Source organism: Eleginops maclovinus, chromosome 6 (genome assembly GCF_036324505.1).
Source record: "Eleginops maclovinus isolate JMC-PN-2008 ecotype Puerto Natales chromosome 6, JC_Emac_rtc_rv5, whole genome shotgun sequence".
NCBI classification, from domain to species: Eukaryota; Metazoa; Chordata; class Actinopteri; order Perciformes; family Eleginopidae; genus Eleginops; species Eleginops maclovinus.
In genome coordinates, this window is record NC_086354.1 from 646516 (window position 1) to 669873 (window position 23358).

Genomic DNA, 23358 nt, shown 5'->3' on the forward strand with positions numbered 1-23358 from the left:
GAAAAAAGGGTCACTGGGAAAGAGCATGCAAAACTTAGCTGGTGAGTGAAGTGACTGAGGATGATGATCATAATAACAATTACTACCTTGGCTCAGTTAACAGCACACCTGATGATGATGATGATGATGATGGGTGGACAGTCACACTGGAAACCTGTAAAGTTTAAAATTGACTCTGGAGCTGACTGCAGTGTTATGAGTGAGACTGTATGAAACACCACAGCACGCCGAGTTCCCATACCCCTGTTAAATGCGGTGAAGAGGGAGCTGGACCGAATGGAGGCCAACGACATCATTGAGTCTGTGACAGAAGCAACTGAATGGTGTGCACCGATGGTGCTGGTCCCGAAAAAGAATGGAAAGGCACACAGCTGTGTCGACTTAAAGAGACTAAATAAAGCTGTCAAAAGAGAGAGGTTCATTCTGCCTACATCTGAAGAGATGATAGCCCAGTTGAGTGGGTCCACAGTTTTCTCATCTCTAGACGCAGCTTCAGGATTCTGGCAAATCCCTCTGGACAAGGATAGCCAGAGGCTAACTACCTTCATAACACCTTATGGAAGGTACTGCTTCAAACGTCTCCCATTCGGGATCACCAGCGCCCCAGACATTTTTCAAAGGAAAATGGTAGAGGGCTGTAGGGAGCTGCAGTCTATATGGATGACATTATTGTCTTTGGAAGGGACATGATTGAACACAATGAGCGCCTGCAGAAAGTACTGGAGCGTCTAGAGTCAGCAGGCCTGAAGTTGAACACAGAGAAATGCATGATGAGAAAGACTGAGTTACATTTCTTGGGCCAAGTGATCGACAAAGATGGGGTACGACCGGATCCGGAGAAAGTGTCAGCGATCAATAAACTCTCACCACCTGGGAATATCCAAGAGCTAAGGAGAGCCCTTGGCATGATTAACTACTTGGGGAAATATATTCCTGACCTCGCCACAGTGGGTCAACCACTGTATGAACTGCTAAGATCCACATCTGTCTGGATTTGGGGTCTGATGCAGCAGGCGGCCTTCGACAAAATCAAAGAGCATCTCACAACGTCACCTGCCTTGATGTATTATGATGCTAATAGGAGCACAGTAGTCTCAGCTGATACTAGCAGCTATGGAGTTGGTGGGGTCCTGTTACAGCTCCATGGTGAAGACTGGAGACCTGTGGCATTCTGTTCAAGGCGACTCAGTGATGCTGAAAAAAGGTACGCTCAAATAGAAAAAGAGTGCCTTGCATCTGTGTGGGCATGTGATAGATTTGAGAAATACCTCTATGGACTTCCTGCATTTAAACTGATTACAGACCACAAACACCTGGACAACACACCTGTACGCTGCCAAAGACTCCTCATGCGGCTGATGAGGTTCAACTTTGAGGCTGAATACGCACCGGGAAAAACTGGTTGTGGCTGACATGCTGTCCAGGAGCCCACAACAGGGAACGGCGCACAGCAATGACAGCCACACAGCTGTTGAGTGTTACGTTGCTGCTGTGATGAGCAGCATCCCAGCGTCACAGACGAAGATGGATGACATCCGAGCAGAGACACCTACTGATGAGCAACTCCAAATGATAATCAGGTACATTAAGAATGGGTGGCCTGAACACATAACACACACACAGAGCTGTACAACAGAGTATTTTCCTGTGAGAAATGAACTGTCTGTGCATGATGGGTTGGTACTTAGAGGGAGCAGGATAGTTATACCAGGGTCAATGAGATCAGAAATGTTAGAGCGAATACATGATGGTCATCAAGGACTTAACAAATGCAGAATGAGAGCCAACACTTCAGTGTGGTGGCCTGGCATAGCATCACAAATCACACACAAAGTGGAGAACTGCATGTACTGTCGGGAGCATAGGAGAGCACAGAACAGAGAAACTCTCCTGTCAACACCCCTCCCAGACAGGCCATGGAGAAAAATAGCATAGATCTCTGTGAACATGAAAAGCAGAACTTTCTTGTCATAGCAGACTACTATTCCAGATACCTGGAGATACTCCACATGCCAACCACTACAAGTGCTCAGTTGACCTTAAAGCTGAAAGCTACTTTTGCCCGGTACGGAATACCGGAAGAGATTGTCAGTGACAACGGGCCACAGTTCAGCAGTGATGCTTTCAAATGCTTTGCCCGTGAGGTGGACTTTAAGCATGTGACCTCTAGCCCCCACAACCCACACGGCAATGGACATGCTGAACGTGCAGTGCAAACAGCCAAAAGAATGCTGAGACAAAAAGATCCACTACTGGCTCTTATGGTCTACAGATCCTCACCGCACAGCAGCACTGGTGTCAGTCCGGCTGAACTATTAATGGGCAGGAAAATCCAAACAACTTTACCTACTCTGACTAAAGTCCTGCAACCAAAATGGCCTAACCGACAGCACGTCAGAGCTAAGGATGCTGTTGAGAAGAGTAAGCAAGCTTTCCACTACAACAAGCGACATGGTGTGAAACCGCTCTCACCGCTGCAGCCAGGAGGCCCTGTTCTCACTAGGCTAGACAATCAGAAGACTTGGTCCACACCTGCGGAAGTGGCTGGGGAGAGTACAACTGAGAGATCATATGTCATCGTTACAGAGCAAGGAGCCCTGTACAGGCGAAACCGTCGCCATCTCCAAGCACTGCCTGATATGAGGTCCCCAGTCGAACACTCTACAGAACCAAATGCATCAGATACTCAGGTGAGCTCTGGATGTAGTTCTCCGGGTCCGAGGGTGACCCCTAGTGGACTGTCTCAAACCAGGTCTGGTAGAGTTGTTAAACCTGTTCAGAGACTGGATCTGTAAAGGACATTATGTTTACGTTGTTCATGAGGAAGTCTTATGTTGTGTTGAAATGTTTTATGTTAATAAGGCTAAATGGCTGGTCACTGATGTTTCTGGGACTATAACGGGAAGTTACCGTTACTTGCATTGCAGAATGTATGTTGTATGCATTAATAATGATGCGGTTCAAACGTAATTAAAAGGGGGGAGTTGTCAGAGAATGTGTATTGCGACATGCATTAGTTAATAGATGCTTTGCGACAGTTGGGGTCGTACAGGAGGCGGGGGCGTTTTACGTGAGTCTATGTTATGACCGGAGACATGTGTAAAGAGAGCACCATGTTACTAAAAGCAACAACAAAAACAAACTCATTATTTAAGAATAAACTAATACGTTTATTTCACTAACCAAACGCTTTAAAGACATATTTACATGTTTTGCTTATGGCTTCTTTCATTTCTGTTTATCTATAAATGCTGTGTTTTTGTCAATGTCTCAGCAATCTTCTTTTTTTGGGACGGATATGAAATATCAAGTACACCAAAAGACACATTTTAAATGATTTATAAACACCCTAAATCTATAGTATCTGTTTTAAAGAGCGGCAACGTGATAATGATTTATATCTGAATATTGCATATCTTTTACCCTCTCTTCCAGTTGCATATATTATCTACATTTACTCATTCACTACACATTAACAATGCTTTTCCATATGAAGATTCCTAGATTGAATACACACTCTCATCTATAGAAGAGACTCCAACAGTGCTTAGAATCCCAGTTAACATGAATCATAAAGCAAGCAGGGCTTTGAAGTATATACCTGTGGAGATCCGACACACATTTATCCTGTATATCACCTCCTTTAACAATGAAGACAACAACTTCTTTAATGCCATACGACTAGAAATAATGTTCCTAAACTAGCACATGTGCTGTTTACATTTGACATTAGGAAATGGTTCCACAGTAAATATTCATTGCAAAGTAGGGCGGCTGTGGCTCAGTAGGATAGTGCGTTGATCTTCAGATCAGGGGGTACTGGTTTCATCCCCAGTGCAATCAGCATGTCGTGTCCTATGGCAAGACACTTCACCCCAAGTCGCTCCTGTGGGGATTGTCCAATGTCAGTTGCTTTGGATAATGAAATGACATATGATGACAATATCTGCTCATTATTTATATACCATATCAGTCCAGAAACCCCCAAATCCACCACACAGAAAAAAAACCTAAAGGTTGACAAATTACACATAATTGTGTCAGGTGAAAAGAGAGGAATAATATTAAGTTGGACCTGATATTTTTTATCTAAACGTAATATAATTGCTTTTTTCAGTCCATTAGGCCTAAAATGATTCACAATTATAAGTAAATATCATTATATCCATCATTAAAATAGTATCTGTTGTATTTAAAATAAAAGCATGTGAGCAATATAAGTACATTTGGAATTAAAGTAATAAGAGTAATGCAAAAAAAATCAGGTGAATGGTATATATCAAGGGTCAAGGTTCACTCAGGGTTGCACAGCCAAATGTGACTCATAGTGTCTTTATGCTAAACAAGGAGTGTGTTGCTATGACAGCAGTATCTGTCTCATACAAGGCAACAGCAAAGATATAATGACTACATAAATAAATCAAATGTATGTTACTACTACTGCTAAAAGAGAGGATTGAAACAGTTTGGCAGTAAACAAACCTGCTCCTGTAATGTTCACGTTCCAAACAGCATTTGCAAGGGACTGTTGGCTAACATGGAGTCAAATGTTGATCCCCTGTAACCTGAGACGACCAGCTTCTTGGCTGCAAGTAGCGTTAGGTTATTACAACACAGGCTCACAGTAAGTCAACAACATCAATAATATTTGAACATATCAAAAGGAGTCATTGAAAGCATTTATAGCAACAGTAAAACATTAAAAATGATAGTTAAAGCACCCTTACAGCTGAGCTGTAGTGCCTCATCACGGCCTGCAGAGAGAAGCAAAGTGTTGTATTACAGGTGAATGTTAGCTCTGTGTGTGTGTGTGTGTGTGTGTGTGTGTGTGTGTGTGTGTGTGTGTGCGTGCGTGCGTGCGTGCGTGCGTGCGTGCGTGCGTGCGTGCGTGCGTGTGTAAGGTGAGGTATGCTCAACAACAAAAACAATCCTCTCATCTGATCCTACTGAATAGATTTTTAATATGCCTAATATCGATCCCTATAATACAAACATTGTTAGCATTGGGCCCAATATTACCCTAAGCTGAATTTAAACATACATTTTGACAGTGGTCATTTAGTTTTTTTTGAGCCAGAAGGGACCATATTTGGAAGACAGTGTGGAGCTGGAGTCTGTGTGAAAGGCGATCTCTACGTTAACTTGGTTAGTAATTAGGATTCTATCAGAGCAGAGCACAATCAAACCACACTGTAGCAACATCATGGTAGAAACTTGTCATCACAAGCATCCTTATTACTATTTCACTCTGAATGGAACCAGAAATGATTTCATAAACATCATTCTGTATTGAAGAATACTTGAGGACAGAATAATCCGAATACCTTTCCCACCCAAACTGAGATGACTGCTGTTAAACATGTCTGTTTTTCACACTGGCGCTAATTTGTCAGCCAACATTTACATTTAGCAAGAAATAACAAGTGCTCTACGCCATTTTAGGCAATATTAGAGGCTAAGCTAATGTAAATTGTGTAATTTGATAATGCAATCATAATAGAAATAAAAGGTTATTATAAGTATATATTCCACATAACAAGCCTCAAATGAGCATTTAATATAGTGTTCTGACGGCTGTTTGCTAAATATTTAGTGAAAAAAGCTCATGTTAGCTGGGCAGTTAGCTGGGCCAACAATCTGTGGCTAATACCCCCACCCTCGACGCAAACGGACAATAGGCCTAACTGTGTCAACACCTGCTACACCAAAGTAGTATGGCCAATGTTGTGTTATGTTATGTGTGTATAATTGTATGATAGTGTCAAGGATTAAAATATGTTGTCCAAATAAGTTAACGTTGTAGAATCGGAGCTGTCATCCCATCCCTTGCGTCTCTGCTTTTACCACGTCATTGGACTATCGGGTCATTCTTATAGAGACTTCATTCCGTCAAGACTTCTTTTTGAAACCTCTTCTGGCTTTTAGACCAAATTCAGATTAATGTTAGGGGCACTTCTCTGTCCAGGAGTATACCCTTTGGATGAGACATGTAATTGGTTGCTGACGCCTTCGGAGCTATCATTCATACATTTCATAACTCATTCAGCTTCCAAATAATTTGAACTTAATCAAATTGGGTGATACGGGCCCAGCAGTCCCTGGACGCATGAACTCATTTAGATGCTGCGAGGACAGCTTCCTGATAAGGAATGTAGGGCAATTATCATCAGCAGCCTGGAGGATATGGATTAAGGAAGAAAGAAAGGAAGCACAGGAAGAACTAAAGGAACATGAACTATTTTCCCTCTTGACTTTGTTCATGGTCAAATAACCCAAATAGCCATGTTTTTAATTGAACCTAGTGCACATTTAAAAACCCTGAAGTGTAACAGTCCCATTTGAAAAGCATTCCACTGAGCTTTGAGAGAACTAGAGCCAGAAGTGGAGTGTGAATAAGGGTGTGTTTTATAGTTTCAGTGTTTGTGTCAGAGTGTCTCTGTCCATCTTGAAGTCATCAAGATTGTAGAACAGTTTGGCCTTTCACTGTGTCCGCCCTGCTCTGCCCGCTCTAAACCACTGCTGTGTCGTTCACCCAAGGGTGGGTCTGTGGCCTCCAACAGAAACTCCAGCATGACTTTCCTGCCAGCATTCCAACACACACACACACACACACACACACATACACACACACACACACACACACACACACACACACACACACACACACACACACACACACACACACACACACACACACACACACACACACACACACACACAAATAAAGTACCCAAAACAGCACAAAGGTTAACAGAAACAATGAAAAGCGTATAGTATGATAGAAAGAACAGAAAGATAAAGCTTCTACAGGAAGAAGTGATCTGTTATTGTTTGGAAGAAAACTGAACAACTCACATGTAGTCTGCAGAGAGAGAGAGAGAGAGAGAGAGAGAGAGAGAGAGAGAGAGAGAGAGAGAGAGAGAAAGGAAGTAAGATGAGAGGAAGACAGAGAGAGGGGGAGAGATAACAGCAGACCAAAGGAGAGAGAGAGAGAGAGAGAGAGAGAGGGAGGAGCAACAGAAGAAAGATAAATACACACAGCTACACACACATCAGTGGGTGAGAGTAGATGAGGGATACAGGACATACAAAGAGTTAAAAGACTGAAGAAAGAGAAAAGACAAAACTAGGGAAAGAAAACATAAAGCAGAGTGAGGCAGAGGGAGGGGTTGCTGCTGAGAATCCATCCAGCACACTGCAGAGAGAAACCAGTGAGACTGGGAGAGGACTGGTTTTACCCACAGTGATCCGACTGCAAAGCACCATGGCCGACAACACAAACGAGGAATCGGATTATACCCCAGGAAAAGATGAGCTGGACTGGGGCTACGAGGAAGGTATGGTGGGATTCATCTATAGGAGGGATGCTGGGAAAATCCAACGTTAACTGGTATAAAAATGTGATGAGGGTCCAGATTTTAAAGGGGCGGGACCCTCAACTTCACTCCATGGAGTCACAGATACACAACACACACTGAAAAAGCTGAACCCTTGACTTTAACTAAATGTATTATTTCAACAGATTTCACATAATTATTAGGTTAGTTGAAAGCAATAATATTAAGTTGAACCTAATATTTGTTATTTAAATCTAATATTATTGCTTTCAACTTACCTAACACAGTTATGTGAAATCTGTTGAAATAATACATTTAATTAAAGTCAACTTTTCCGTTCTTTCAGTGTTTTTACATATTTGCCAGGATTTATCAAAACGTTTTGCACATGTAGTCTCTGCCCAGATGTTACTGAAATTACTCAGTTTTGATCAAACAGCATACCATTATACAGCACAAACTAATTTAAAGTGGTCCAAGCCTCAAACTTGATGCACTTGATGTATTCTTTACATACTTTGCCGGCCACCATATCCACAAATATTGAGACAATTATATCTTTTGCCTTTTACTTGTTCACTATTTGGACATACTAACATGTTGTTAAAATGTTATTGATTTACAAAATATACCGAAAGAAACAGACCTGTACCCTCACGTTTTTTCCTGCTGGAGCCAGATGTTTTAAACAGCTGTCCATCTGTTCTGATGATTATTAAACCAGTTTGTGTTTGCCCATTGAAGCGGGGAAAATATCCCACTGTCAGGCACGTTACGTTTTCCATTGACACTTTAACCCCTGGTCTGAAATAACTCCTCTCACTTAGTAACTATTTTTCTTTTTATTGCTGCTTATCATCGGGGATGCACCGGACATTAAACTGTGACATTCTCCCTGTGAGTACTCTGAGCTTTGTATGCATGAATTACACACTAAAGTAAGGCCTGCAAATACCATCAGTGTCCTGTGGAAAAATGTTTGTCCGAAAGGTACAATGTTTTATTATAAATACAGGAAAAGTATTCCAATTTTTGAATTGGTTTTAATTGACACTTTTTAATGCTACCATGCAGAGAAGATGCATGGGAGAACAGAGAGTTTCTGCAGGACACAAAATGATGGTTACCATAACGCACTTCCTATCCAATGTTTGTGTCCCACTTTCCTCTTTTTTATGTCAACTGAATAGAAAAAGCTGTGCAAGCCTATGCTGCAAATCAAAGCTGCTCCCTGCTGCTCTCAGTTTATAGTTTTAGTTCTGTAAACCAACCAACAAAGCTGAAACACAGGTAAAAAATAAATTAAAAAAGTAATTAACATATTGTTCATATTGTAGGTATAACATAAAAGTCACATTTCTTCAAAGTTATTATCAATGACGGTGGCTGGATGGTTTGACTTGCGCGATTTAGGGGGAGGGGAGATTCATGTTTTGTCCTAAGCAAACATATTTCAAACAGAGATTCACTAATGTGCCTATAATGTTATTGTGATAAAATAAGAAAGAAACCAAAAGGTAGTGGATCAGGAACTGACCTAGAAATGAGTTGGAGCTGTGTGCACCAAGCTCAGATGTTATCAGGGCATTAGATCGCTGCGTAGAGTTACTACCAGTCTAATGCTTCCTGCAGGCAGAAGGGTGCATATCCAGTGTTACAAAAATGTTACAGTTTCATTCAGTTTCACTCTCAGTACAGTACGGTCTGAGCTCCAAAACCATGTGGTCAGGTTTGGGAAACACATTGTAGTTTGTGTTGAAATAAGTATGCTTTGTAACATGATTTAACCCATGGTAAATTAAATATGTTAAATCTCTTTGCATTTAAAAATGAGTTCATATTGACTTTAGTTTCACACGGGACACAAACTCCGGACTCCTTGGCGAATGTTTGTTTGACTCATCCCTCCATCCTCGGTTATACAAACAAATACACTTTAGCTAAACTAGTGATTTTTTGATCAAGATGTAGGTTACATGAGTGATTTTATTATACCTGTCATAAAGAGGCAAAGCTTCAAGACTTAAAGGTAAAGCGTTTTTAAAACAGGGTGAGTACCTTAATATGTCATTTGTATTAATTTAAAGTTATTTTTCTATCTCAGCAGATCTTTGCTCCATTCATATTGAACCTGCCTTTTTGTGTTCATATTGATGTTCAAACAAGTGAATATATGAGCAATTTGAACACTTGTAGGCATAGCAGGCCCCTTCTGACCCATATCTAGGACGCTTAACACCACTGATACTGTCCATTTGACGAGCTGATTTCTTGTGTAGCTGTCGCTACACATCCAAAACTTGAAATATCTAAATTGTTTCTGTGGGGGTGCAGTCGTCTTTCAATCGCAAAGGTTGTGGTTCACCCCAGCCCCCGCAGCCAACATGTCGATGAATCCTTGGACAAGAGTTGCTCCAAATGAAATGACCAATGCGGAGTGTGTGAATGTTAGCTTACTTCAGCAAGTGGCAGAATGCTCTGAATGAATGCGCTGAAAAAACTGAACCGTTGACTTTATTTAAATGTTTTATTTCAACAGATTTCACATTACTGTATTAGGTTAGTTGAAAGCAATAATATTAAACATAATATTATTGCTCCTAAAGAGTGAATACAGCTCTACATAAATACAGTCCATTTACCATTTACAATGTGTTGGCAAGCACACTAAAAAACTAAAATCATTCTTGTAACAGATGATTAATTAATGTGATCTAGAGCCAGACTGAACTCTTTTCTACAGCCACAAAGTCTTGCATGGTGTAGCTGCAGTGAAACCCTCCCCACTTCAGCAAATTGTTGTCAGGGCTTCAGTTGCTGAGGACAGAGGGAATGTGATGTCCCCCCCTCCTCTCAGAGAACAGCCTTGGTGTCTGCAGCTGCAGGAGAGAGTCATACAGTGACTGTGAGGGGTTCATTTTGATTTTCCTGGAGGGACATGTTCCTGGCCTTCTTGAACATGATACTCAAATACACTTTGGGCTCCACACACTGTTTTCATTGTGCTGTGGGGGACTGTGGTCAGCAGAAAGCTGAACTGAATCTAGACCAGTGTGTTTCTTTAGTATCACTTAGTATCACGTTCTCTGGTCTGAGTTTCTCTATAGTGCAAGAAAACTGTACTCAGCATTCACAGCATTCACAAGCGTTGTCAAAAAAGAATAACCTCGAGGTCCACGCCTTCCAGAGCTTTCCATGGTATCTCCTGATCTTCGTTGTGTCAAAATACTTTGTCAAACGTTAGGAATCAACCGTTTACTTCTCAGGAAATGCAACACAGAGCCTCTCTGATGCATTTCACACAGAGATTGAATTGTGGTCATAATGATGCTTTTTCTGTGCATTGCATTTCCTGAGAAGTAAACATAATGAATAATGAAGTAAACATTATAGATGAGCCACTAATGTGGCTCATCTATAATGAAAAAATACAGAACATATGACGCGGGTACTTGTTATTGTTTGCCACATATTTTTTTATTTCTGGAGCCAAACAGTAAATGGATCAAACAGGACAATAACCAGCAGATGAATCCACAATGAGATTAAGCATACATTACAGCATGATGAAAATATTTTTGCAAACTTGATTTAAAATGCATGAGCAATTTGACCTGATGATGTATAAAATATTATTCAATATATATAGGCCTACATATACAGTATAAATGATATACAGTGGTGGAAAATGTACCACACTATAAAACTACTCAATTCCAAGTAATAGTACTGCATCAAAAATGGTACTTAGCTAAAAGTTAATGGTTGATGGTTTAATTTATACCAAATAATTATATTTTAGTATTTCAGTTTTGTCTGTCAAAAGGTCAAAACCCTAATTCCTTAAGTTACTCGTAAATGAATCTGTAAAATAAATGTAGTGGAGTAATGGAGTAAAAAATCCAACATTTGCATCCCAAAAGTAGAAGAGTAGAATGTATAAAGTAGTTTAAAATGAAAACAATCGGGTAAAGTACAAGGACCTCAAATGTACTTAGTTACTATCCACCACTGATGATATATCACACATATCTGACTTTAAGGATATTTGTCTACTGTTCACTAACGGTAAGACCTAAACACGGATGCTACATGTAATGTGTGCTGCTGTTTTCACCCATAGGTGTAGAATGGGGACTCCATTTCCCAGCAGCCAACGGCGAGTACCAGTCCCCCATCAACCTGAACTCCAGGGAGGCTCAGTACGACCCCTCCCTGCTGGATGTCGGCTTATCACCAAACTACGTGGTGTGTCGAGACTGTGAGGTCATCAACGATGGACACTCAGTCCGCATCATTCTCAAGTCCAAGTCAGGTGAGTCACATGACCCCAGATCTGCACTCGGCATGGTGCATGTTTGAGCTCTCAGTCATCGTGAGCGTCTTCTCTCTTTCATTTTGACTCTGACCTGTTTTCTACTTCCTGTTTGTGCTTGTCCACGATGCCCTGAGTTTCAGTGGTTACCGGCGGTCCGTTGCCTAGTGATCATGAGTACGAGCTTCACGAGGTTCGATTCCACTGGGGCAAAGAGAACCAGAGAGGATCAGAACACACTGTCAACTTCAAGGCTTTCCCTATGGAGGTACACACACACACACACACACACACACACACACACACACACACACACACACACACACACACACACACACACACACACACACACACACACACACACACACACACACAAACACACACACACACACACACACACACTGAGACTTCTGGCATTGACATTCATCCTTCAAATAACACGATGTTATCACTGAAGTGTCCGTGAACAGAACACGTGTTTAATGTTCTCTAACCAGTAACTCTTCTAACATCTGTGTTCTGTGAGTGTGTGTGTGTGTGTGTGTGTGTGTGTGTGTGTGTGTGTGTGTGTGTGTGTGTGTGTGTGTGTGTGTGTGTGTGTGAGAGAGTGTGTGGGAACCTTGAGATTTGGTTGTGCCAATCCATTTGTCTGTAAAGAATAAAGAGGAAATGATATGCCATGCACTGGGTCCAGAAACTCCTGCTGATGAAGTGCTCTTTAATGGTGGCAGAACAGCGAGCGTCCAGCTTTTAGCAGGTATAAATTGGCAGTCTAAGAATAATCTGAAGCGCTCCTTGAGTGATACATGGATAATCAAGGTCTTCAGACTCAGAGCTAAGTCTTTAATAAACCTACATCAGATTATAGTCCAGTACACCTCATATTGCCCCAATACTGGATATTGGTTCATTTGCAATGTAAATAATATCCAATAAACTTCATTATTTCCTCTATTTTCCTAAATGTTTGCTAAAAACTACATTGACCAATTGTTTTCAATAATGATTCAATATGTTCTTAAATATATGAATATATATATTTGTCTTTCATTTTAAAGCATTATATCCTCTTTCGGCGTTGTGGAGTGATTTGGAGCTGCGTGCCACAGACAGGCAGGAGCAGATAGGAATGAAGTGTCAGACTTAGTCAATATAATGTTTAGTCTTTTATTGGACATTCATTACAATACTGCCTACATACTTAAAATGCTATTATGTTACTTTTCAGGTCCATATATGTATTTTGTTGCTCCACTATGACATGTTTTCATGCTTCAATGTTGAAAAAGCGCTTTATTTTCCTCACGCTGCCTGTGCATAAATGAGCAGTCTTCACTCCGTCTGAAAACACTCTGAAGAGCTCATGCCCCCACCATTGCATAAGCGCACTCTTCTCTGATTGGTTAGCTGGCGACTCTGCTGTGATTGGTCAACCGCTTAGCGATTTGCCAAATGTCCCGCCCCTGAAAAAACCCGGGAAAATGGCATCGCTTGTTGTGCCGTACCTGTTTATTACACATAAATAATGATGGATTATCAGTAATCATTTCAAAGTGACACAGAGACATTGGATTAACCTTCAGCAGCGTTTGTATGACCTTCAGCAGCGTTTGTATGACCTTGAACACAACTTTTGATCACAAACAGCAAAGACTGTTTATAGCTATGGCTCTGTAAAGTGAAGCGGTTTTCTTGCTCTTTCTTGGCTGCTAGTTCAGTGAGTTTTGTTCATACAGTGGTGAGACTTATACCAATGGAATCTGTGGAATCTCAGATTTTTTATGGTATGTGGATTGTGCAGATAGCATGAAGTAAAGAAATCGCCGTTGCTCACTCGGTGCTATGTAGCGTTAGCTCGTTTTCTTTCAGTGCTGCAGCTTCTTCCCCTTAAACTGGTATAGTGGGTATAAATTATTGTTACAAGCAGCAGGTTTGATATTCGCCGGATATTCTTTTTCGATTGACACCGCATTCAATCTCTTCAATACAATTCCACTACATTACGAGTGTAGTATGTTGGGGACAGTTTGAGGACAGTTTAGGAAACTGCCTCAAAAAATTTCACAATGGTATTTGTTGTCGCTACCGATTTACGTCCGAAAATAGCACTTCAATCTACGGTCCGGCTATTGGCTGTGTTAGGGACCGTCTACAAATTGCATTGCTCTGGCTGGTGACAGAACTACTGGGATTTTTTCAGGAAATAAATCACCATAAATCAATGAAAAGACCTTTTCTCATTCTGATCACTGTAGTAGTTGCCAATGGTATGCTGCTACTTACTACAGGTACATGTTTGCTGATAGCTTGCTTTATAGTAAAACAGTATGCAATTAAAAGTTTAAATATTCACCAACAATTAATAAAAATAAATGTTCTCCTTCTGATTGCTGTAGTAGTTGCCAGTGGTAAACTGCTACTTACTACAGGGTGCATTTTTGCTGATATCTTGCATTATAGTAAAACAGTATTGTTATGATCCTTTGATCATGTGGTTATGTTTATTCTGCTGTGCTGTTGTAATGAGTTAAAATACTGTTGTTCCTCCCTGCCTGAGGGGGGTGCTGTTGCTATTTGTCTTGGTGGTGAGTTTCAGGTGTGGCAGCTGATTGAAGGAGAGATGATTGCGGCCCCTTTTTAAAAGGACACTTGACCAGGCCGAATATTTTAAACATTTAATTGCATACTGTTTTACTATAATGCAACATCTCAGCACACATGTACCTGTATTAAGTAGCAGCATACCATTGGCAACTACTACAGTGATCAGAATGAGAAATAGTGTTGATAGCGTTAGCTTGCAACTTTGCCGAGGCAAGCAGTGTGCCTCGCGGGATTAGTTTATTAGTAAATAAATGCAAGCCGCTTGTTTTTCACATCTTCTTCCTTAGGTATGGCAAACAAAGAGAGTTTTGGTTCGCAGTGAAAGTGGCAGCTTCTCCTCGCCATGGCTCCTCTGCTCGGGTCGGCTTTACGGAGCTGCTCGCACTGCTATTGGTTTATTCAGTTCCGTATCACGGTGAGGTCAGTGTGATACCGAACTGAACCAGGAAGTAAAGAAAGGAATCCAATCGAGGCGGTTCAGGCAGGGGGGAGGGATATGGGAGAGAATCTCCCTCTGGCCTGAACTTAGGGATTTTAGCTTTTGCAGACCTATTACATGCACACAAACATAAATAACACACTGCAGGAAAGGGAAAACCCCAAAAAGCATAATATGGCCCCTATGTTGTTATTAAAGTATTTCAATTACTATATTCAGACATCAAGATAGCTTTTGAACTATTTTGCAAACCACACATTTATTGCTCAATAGGTAACCTGATCAAAAACAACATATATAATGACGCTGACAGCTAAGATGCTCCTGTGCTTTTCTAAATGAATCTCTCACTGCTTATATGTTGAAGTAAGATTATATGGCAGCTTTTGGTCAAAGGACAGATCTATAGACTGGGACATTCACGTGTTTCAGGCCAGAAGTTTTGCCCTACTTTCTCCATGTCCACATGAGGATGACATGAGAGCCCTCAGTCAGCCCCAGCTGATGCTGCCTCACTGCCTGACAATGGTCTCTCAAACCCAGGTTGTTTGTGTGTGTGTGTGTGTGTGTGTGTGTGTGTGTGTGTGTGTGTGTGTGTGTGTGTGTGTGTGTGTGTGTGTGTGTGTGTGTGTGTGTGTGTGTGTGTGTGTGTGTGTGTGTGCAGCTCCATCTGATTCACTGGAACAGCACTCTGTTCAACACTCTGGAGGACGCTCTTGGGAAGAAGAATGGAGTCCTCATCATAGCTCTGTTTGTGCAGGTAAACTTACAAATCAGGAATCAGAGATGAGGGGCCAACAGGGAGCAAACACATTACAACGGCCCAAAACACATGTCGAGAAACACGGCTGCACTTTCAGAAACCATGAAGTGCTGCACTCAGGTTTTCTTCTTTGCATTACCTTGAAACCTGAATTAGCACAAATAGGGTGCAATATATTTATTTTCTTCCAATTTATATTCAGTCTTCAGGTAACAGTTTCCAATACACAGTACATGTATGTAATTATGCATAACTGTGTTACCAAAGACAATGTCAAGTGTTTTATATTAATATGTAAGAGTGCAGCTGAGTTTCTAGTGATCAGGTGCACGCCCCTCTTACAACCAGCCTCCTCTATACTTTGCTATACCCACTTACAGTATGTCTATGTCATTATCACAGCTCTGGCATGAAGAAGATCCTACAGATTGAACGTTTAAATGCCATAAAGAGATACGGATTTATTTATTTGGACAGTGCGCACTCCCATGGCGACATCCAGCCAACAGTTTTACTTTCCTTCTGATATTTTATTGATGAGGGTAGAAATATCTGACAGTATTAATTAACAGCCTTCTAAAAAGCAGTTAATCAAGTGCTTCAACAAAAACTGAACACTATTACTTCAGCTTCAGCTAAGTAATAGACCTCAGCTCAGTGTTAACTTTAGGAGCAGATCTATGTGTGCTTTTTGGGATTTTGAAACATTTGAAAGTATTGGCACTGCATTGGCATTTGACCTTGCATGGCCCTCAGTTACACAAATATTGACGCCTTTGGCACGTCAGTGCCCTTAAAGTGTTTTTCCTTCCTGGGATTGTGAGTGTTGTTTTTCTAAATGAGTTAACAGGTTAATTCCAGAATTGTTGGAAAACACCATCTGTTGAAAGTCTTTTGAAACTCTGGAACTGCTTCCCTATTAAAACCCCCTGCTGAAAAAACTGCTGGAAATATTTCCCCCAGTAATGAAACCAGTCAAACTGAAACTTTACTTTAATTAACTGTATTTTGTCACCAAATTACACATACGTTAGTTGAAAGCAATAACATTAAGTTGAACCTAATATTTTGTATTTAAACTTAGTATTATTGCTTTCAACTAACCTTATGTGTGTTTTGTTGACAAAATACATTTTATTAAAGTCAGCGTTTCATGCGTGTGACTGAGTCTCTCCCGCCCAGTTAGTAGACACCACCTCCTCCCCCCCTCCACTTTCTGTTTACTTCCTGTATGGGCACAGCAGAAATAAACTTAGATTTTCCTTAAACTTTGAAGTGTTTACCTCTGTTATTGTGATACATACCTTGATAAGTCACAGGCCTCTGAGAGCTGACATGTTGTTTCATCAGATTGGGAAGGAGCATCTGGGTCTGAAGGCCATCACTGAGGTGCTGCAGGACCTGCAGTACAAGGTGAGGAAGAGTCACAGCAGATGCTTGTCAGATGTGAGATCAATAATCCTTCATAAACTACATGATGCGTTAATAAAATCATTTCTGTTGTTACCATCAGGGGAAGAGCAAGATCATCCCCTGCTTTAACCCGAACACTCTGCTGCCCGGTGAGCAGAAACACACCTGATTTCAAATTATAATCAGTATTCTGAAAAACATATTTGAATATTGCTATAGTCGTAGCCTGCTGGATCCCCATCATTAATCATTCTGTCGACTCTCTCATTCTTTATTCCAGCCTGCACTTTATTACTAGTGGTATCAATTGATGTTAGAGAAACAGGTCTGACACTTTCTATGACACATTATAAACACCTTATGATGAGCTTTGTGTCTGTGAAACTTTGCTTATAGCTTATGTAAATATTCATAAATGTAAAAAAAACCAACAAGGCCACTGGAGTCACTTATAACCACATTATAATGTGTTAAACTGTTGGACTTATGACAGACTATGATCGTTGCAAAAAAATGCCCAGCAATAAAGAAATATTACAATATCATTTTTCATTATAAAATACTGAGCAATTATTTGTTTATTGCTGGTATGAGCAGATTATACTGTATAATAAGTAGGTTTATAATGAGTCATAGAGAGTATTGGTGTTTTCTGACTTTTATAGTATTTGGTTGAATTTGAACCCAGATATGAATCTGTTCATCCATCAATACTCTTTATTTATTTATTTTTTTAATAGATTGTTTTAATCAAATTCATAAACTTTCAACATAATGAAGATGAAGATAAAAACACTACTAATAGAAATAAGGAATAAGGAAGCAAGGAGCTATTTGTGATCATACACAGTCAAATTACCAAGTTATCTCTAAACATATTTACTGTTCCTTGTTTTGCATTTTAAGAAATTATTCACAAAGCATACATAGCAAAATAAAGATCACATCTAGGTACATAAATGAACTACATAACAGTTGACAAATCCGAAATGAAATAATAATAATAGTAGTAATAATGATATACAAATAAAATAACTCTTCAGCACTCTTTTCAATCCCGTTCTGAATCTTTGGTGAAAACATGATGCTGTATTAATCAGCAGCATCAGGTGAATATCCTGTCTCATCTCAGTCTAAAGTCATCAGACTCAAACAAAAGTAGATCAATATTGGAGCAGGGACTTGTGGTTCCTCCCTGTGTGTGAGATCCTCCCTGCAAATATTGCATTTGGCTCTTGTTTGGTTGACCTTGGTGAAGGTTATCCATAGCATTTGAGTTCAGTCGGTCAGTATTGACAGATGGTTGCTAAGTTACACCTCTGTTATACGTCTCCAGTTTGTTTCACTTTTAACAGAGAGCTCACACATGATTTAATAATGTGGCCTAATTTCATAAAATACACCATCAGAATCCCCTAGGATGATGTAATACAAAAAGTGTGCGTCTCTTTACCTTTGAGCATTGCTGTACAATGAAGCACCTTTTTCTGAACCATTTGGTCAGTGTGGAGATGTAGGATTAGGCGATTATTTAATACAATGAGAGTTAATGCTGCTTTGGTAAATATACATAAATATATATTTGAAATGTACTGTTATTCAAGAATAACATGTTTTCTTTACAAGGAAACAATATACTGAACATGAACTAGAACATTTATTTAAACACAGAAAAATAGAAGAAGTTAAGATGAAGTATTGATTATTGCGCAGGATAATTTTGATCAGAAATTCACATAAAACATGAATAAGATATGAATAATACAAATTAAAAGAGGTGATATCTCAGTCGTAGGGACAAACTATCCTGTCTTACATTTTCCCTAGTAACATTTGTAGTTTTTCATTTTTTTTCCAAATAATTGTGGATACCTATTACAGAATTTCTGGAAGAATTATTTCCAGACAGGTTTGCATTTCGGGAAGTTGTATAAGGAAGTGCTGCTCTGTTTCTGTGTCCAGCTTTCACTGACATGCTTTGAATCTGCCCTCAGACCCTTTACTGAGAGACTACTGGGTGTATGAAGGATCTCTGACCACCCCACCCTGTAGTGAGAATGTGACCTGGATCCTCTACCGCTACCCACTCACCATCTCACAGCTGCAGGTAAAGCCTTGTGTGTGAGGTCTTGTCAGTCTGTGGACTACGGTCTGAAACGTGACGAAATATGTGTGGAGTCAGAATGTTTCCCAGACTGCTGTAGCCCGCTGCTTCTCTCAGCTGGAGGCTAAATAAACATCTATTAGCTGCTAGCAGCATGACACCCACACCTCCAACAGAACTGTTGCAACGGGGTAATGTGGGTGCCATGTTTTTACAAGATAAGTGTCTCTACTTTAAAGAGTCCTCTCCTTCTGATGTTCAGGTGTATATCAGTATGTAGAGTCTCTACTTTAAAGAGTCCTCTCCTGCTGATGTTCAGGTGTATATCAGTATGTAGCGTCTCTTCTTTAAAGAGTCCTCTCCTGCTGATGTTCAGGTGTATATCAGTATGTAGCGTCTCTACTTTAAAGAGTCCTCTCCTGCTGATGTTCAGGTGTATATCAGTATGTAGCGTCTCTTCTTTAAAGAGTCCTCTCCTGCTGATGTTCAGGTGTATATCAGTATGTAGCGTCTCTTCTTTAAAGAGTCCTCTCCTGCTGATGTTCAGGTGTATATCAGTATGTAGCGTCTCTACTTTAAAGAGTCCTCTCCTTCTGATGTTCAGGTGTATATCAGTATGTAGAGTCTCTACTTTAAAGAGTCCTCTCCTGCTGATGTTCAGGTGTATATCAGTATGTAGCGTCTCTACTTTAAAGAGTCCTCTCCTTCTGATGTTCAGGTGTATATCAGTATGTAGCGTCTCTACTTTAAAGAGTCCTCTCCTGCTGATGTTCAGATGTATATCAGTATGTAGCGTCTCTTCTTTAAAGAGTCGTCTCCTGCTGATGTTCAGGTGTATATCAGTATGTAGTGACTCTACTTTAAAGAGTCCTCTCCTGCTGATGTTCAGGTGTATATCAGTATGTAGCGTCTCTACTTTAAAGAGTCCTCTCCTGCTGATGTTCAGGTGTATATCAGTATGTAGCGTCTCTACTTTAAAGAGTCCTCTCCTGCTGATGTTCAGGTGTATATCAGTATGTAGTGTCTCTACTTTAAGGACACTCACTCTGCAATGGTGTATATGGGGCCTTGTTAAAGTTTATGACGTTACTTATGCTATCTAGTGTCTCTAAGAGCTCACAAAGAAATTTCCGATTATAAGCATTACTATTATTACTGTGTGATGGGTAATGACCAGCAGGAAGAGACAGGACTGTACAAAATATCATATTTTGTGTCCTCAAATTGCCAGAAATATCTATCCTGAGACAATACCCATTTAGATTTAGACCCAGGTAGCACCTGCATGAGTATTTGAAAGAGTAGTTAAGTGATTCGACCAATTATCATGAAGGCTATTTGAATCAAAGCAACAGTGAGATCCGCCATCAAATGACTATTTCATATCGCACACAGTCATTCTGAAGAAACTCAGCACCTGTGGTACACTGAATCATTGACATTTCACAAACCTGTCTTAGCTTAGTTGAAAGCAATAATATTAGGTTGAACCTATTTAAACGTAATATTATTGCTTTTAACTAACGTAATAAGTGTACGCTCTCTACATCACATCCCAGTTATAGATCAAATCAAAACCTTTTCCAGGTTTTCATACCACACAGATCCAATGAACTTGTGGATCTGTGGCATTCAGTCGAGTACAGGAAACCTTTCCACCCCCTGCCCGTCAGTGAGCTGTGGCCCCTGGCTGTGGACCTGGCTGTGGCCCTTGGCTGTAACTCAGCCCCTGCCTGACTCGGGGCTCTCTCCAGCATGTTCTTCTAAAGGCTGATGATGATGTTAATCTTCTGACATTTATTTCATTCGTTCAGCCTCCCTGCCCTCTGGCATGCTGACCCTTTGAAATGCTAACCCCCCGCCTCAGGCTATGGCCATATTAATGTGGATACCTTCAGAACCTTCACTTTTGTACAGGGACAGTGTCAATGTTCATGTGCTGTCCAAGAGGCTCATGGTGGACTGTTGTCTGCTGGAGGGCTTTCCAAACATTACAAAAGTGGCTTCTTGCCCTCTAAATCTGGACCAATATTTTAGCAGTTACGCTCCACGCTGAAATGTGTATGAGGAGTTTAATTGAACTGCGACTTTCCTTTCTTTTTGCTGGATAATCATTTAGATAGAATCATTGTTTGATTCCATCCACATTAGGCCAAACCAACAGAACCAAAAGAAGCACACATGAGATCATTAGTATTTTCTTCCCCATAAATAAACTCTGTATGGAAGCCCAAAGGAGACACAAAATACAATATCAACTTGTAAATTAAAATGTAATTCCACAATGACATTATAATTAGTCATGTGTGTGAAATTTGATTACATTTGCCAATATACATTATGTACTGTATATGTTATGTGAATAAAGATGTAATTTAAAATGCAATATTCCACGCTGAAAAGTAGACAATATTCAAATGTTGAATCAAATTTGAAACTGTAAATCAACATTCTTTTAACTAATTGACTTTCTTTTTTATGCCAATATTAGTTAAGCAAAAAAAGATTCAAATATAATTTTCGAACAATAATAAAATGAAAACAGCATTTGATTTTTCATTATCAAGATGTTATTTGCATCATAGTAGACAATATACAAATATAAAATCAGATTTGAAAACTGAAATGCAATACAAAAAATTGACTCAAAGCGGTAGTGCTGCACGTGTGTGTCCGTATCATGTTATCGCCATGGTAACTCTGGTGAATACCAACAACAGCAGAAGAGCTTCCAAACAGCAGGTCCTGTTTACATACACTAAACCCCTCCAACATCCGCCTGTTATTGGCCGCTTACAGAGTGTGTGTGCACAGTATGTGTGTGCCTGCAGGTGTTTAAGTGTTACTATAACTGAAATCAGCAGGAACGATAGCTGAGAGTACACAAAAACTGAGTTTACACATGTCAGCTGTCTTCTGGTAATCATATATTATTGCAACATCATTACAACGTCCTCAGGCTTCCCATTGTTCCGCAGCCAGGTAACTGAGAGCTTTATCAGCTGAGCGTCTCACAATCCGACTGTTAGTAGAGCAAATATTTGAAGACGTACTCCAATGATCTCTTGTATCTACACTGTAAAAAATATCTACTTGGTTCTACTTAAAACCATAAGTTAAGCAGCTGCCTCAAAATTCCAAGTAAAAACAAAATGGATTAATGAATTGTTTTAACTCATTATTTTGAGTCTAGTTAAGCGTTGAATTGCCTTCTGTGAGTCAACATGATTGTACAGTTATTGTTGTTTCAACTTTGCTATGCAAATTCAAAATAGTGTGTAAGTGAACTCATTTATGTGCATTCTGTTCACTTATCCCCATTAGTGGCTTCAACTTTGTAATTTTATTTAAAGAAAGTGTTTAATTCATCAATATGCATTCCATACTCTTATCCTCAGTGGGTTCAACCTTGTAATTTCAATTTAATAATGTCTTTGAATTAGCTTATCAAGTTAAGATTATCCAAAGGATTGTCCTGTCACACTTAACAATTAGCAATAAAAACACTAATTTGAGTACAGAAAACATTTTTTATTAAAACCAATGTTAAGCCAATAAAAGCTACACAAACATTTATGAACAGGACAGCAGTAGTTTCCCACTCCGGGTGTTTGCCTGCATGAACATACACACTCCAGCATTGGAGCAATCAAACCTCAAACTTGTATCAATACTTTTGTAGATAAACACTGTACTACACTATTCATATTCACCCAATAGAAAATGCATTCCTGTTAAAGCAAAACATTGAAATATTGAACAGGTTTTTAATGTAAACATTTAAAAAACCTATTAACAGTAATGTCACACAATTCCAGCAGACTTATACTTTGAAATGTATTATTTGTCTCTATCAAAATTCTAGTTCAACAAAGGCCTTTGTTCATTCTACTCATTTGGATGCAAATCAAAAGCTGTGCTGAACCTGATTCAGCCCAAAAACAAACAAACAAACAAACAAACTCAAACTTCAGACTTCAGCTGGTGGTTTTCAAATACCTGAAACTTGATTACATAAAGTGTACTTTGACACCCACCCCATTATTTGAACAATATTCAGTCCAACAAAAGTAAATCAAGTCCAACACATATCAGGGCTTTTCCTCTCCTGTGTGCTTAAGTGCTTTTGCCTTCAACTTTGGTATGCATGTCAACAGAAACAAATGAAATATGCATTCCAACCCCATTCGCGGGTGGGGCATGGTTTACAGATTATACCTCAGGAGCTCGTTTCGGACGCCGTGGACTCTGGCAGAGAGGGTGTGAGCGTATGTGGGCTGTTATGCATGACAAAAAAAGAGCTTACGTCACACATCCTGATGATTTCTGATGACTCTTTGGATAGGTAATGTGGCAGACCCAGCAGAGCAGCAGTCCTTCTTC

The 23358-nt window shown here is 39.9% G+C and overlaps 1 protein-coding gene across 2 annotated transcripts in view; it reads left to right on the plus strand.

Annotated features, from left to right (window-relative positions):
• Positions 1-7041: 7041 nt before the first annotated feature.
• Positions 7042-23358, plus strand: part of ca8 (carbonic anhydrase VIII) — a 41253-nt gene continuing 24936 nt past the window's right edge. Inside the window, exons 1-7 of one of the 2 annotated variants that reach the window (XM_063886675.1) lie at positions 7042-7337; positions 11461-11652; positions 11796-11920; positions 15360-15455; positions 16809-16871; positions 16972-17020; positions 18866-18978. In XM_063886675.1, coding sequence (XP_063742745.1) covers positions 7265-7337; positions 11461-11652; positions 11796-11920; positions 15360-15455; positions 16809-16871; positions 16972-17020; positions 18866-18978 — 711 coding nt within the window. In that variant the 5' untranslated portion in view covers positions 7042-7264. The remainder of the gene's footprint in view (positions 7338-11460; positions 11653-11795; positions 11921-15359; positions 15456-16808; positions 16872-16971; positions 17021-18865; positions 18979-23358) is intronic. The other variant, XM_063886676.1, reaches the window with a different exon arrangement.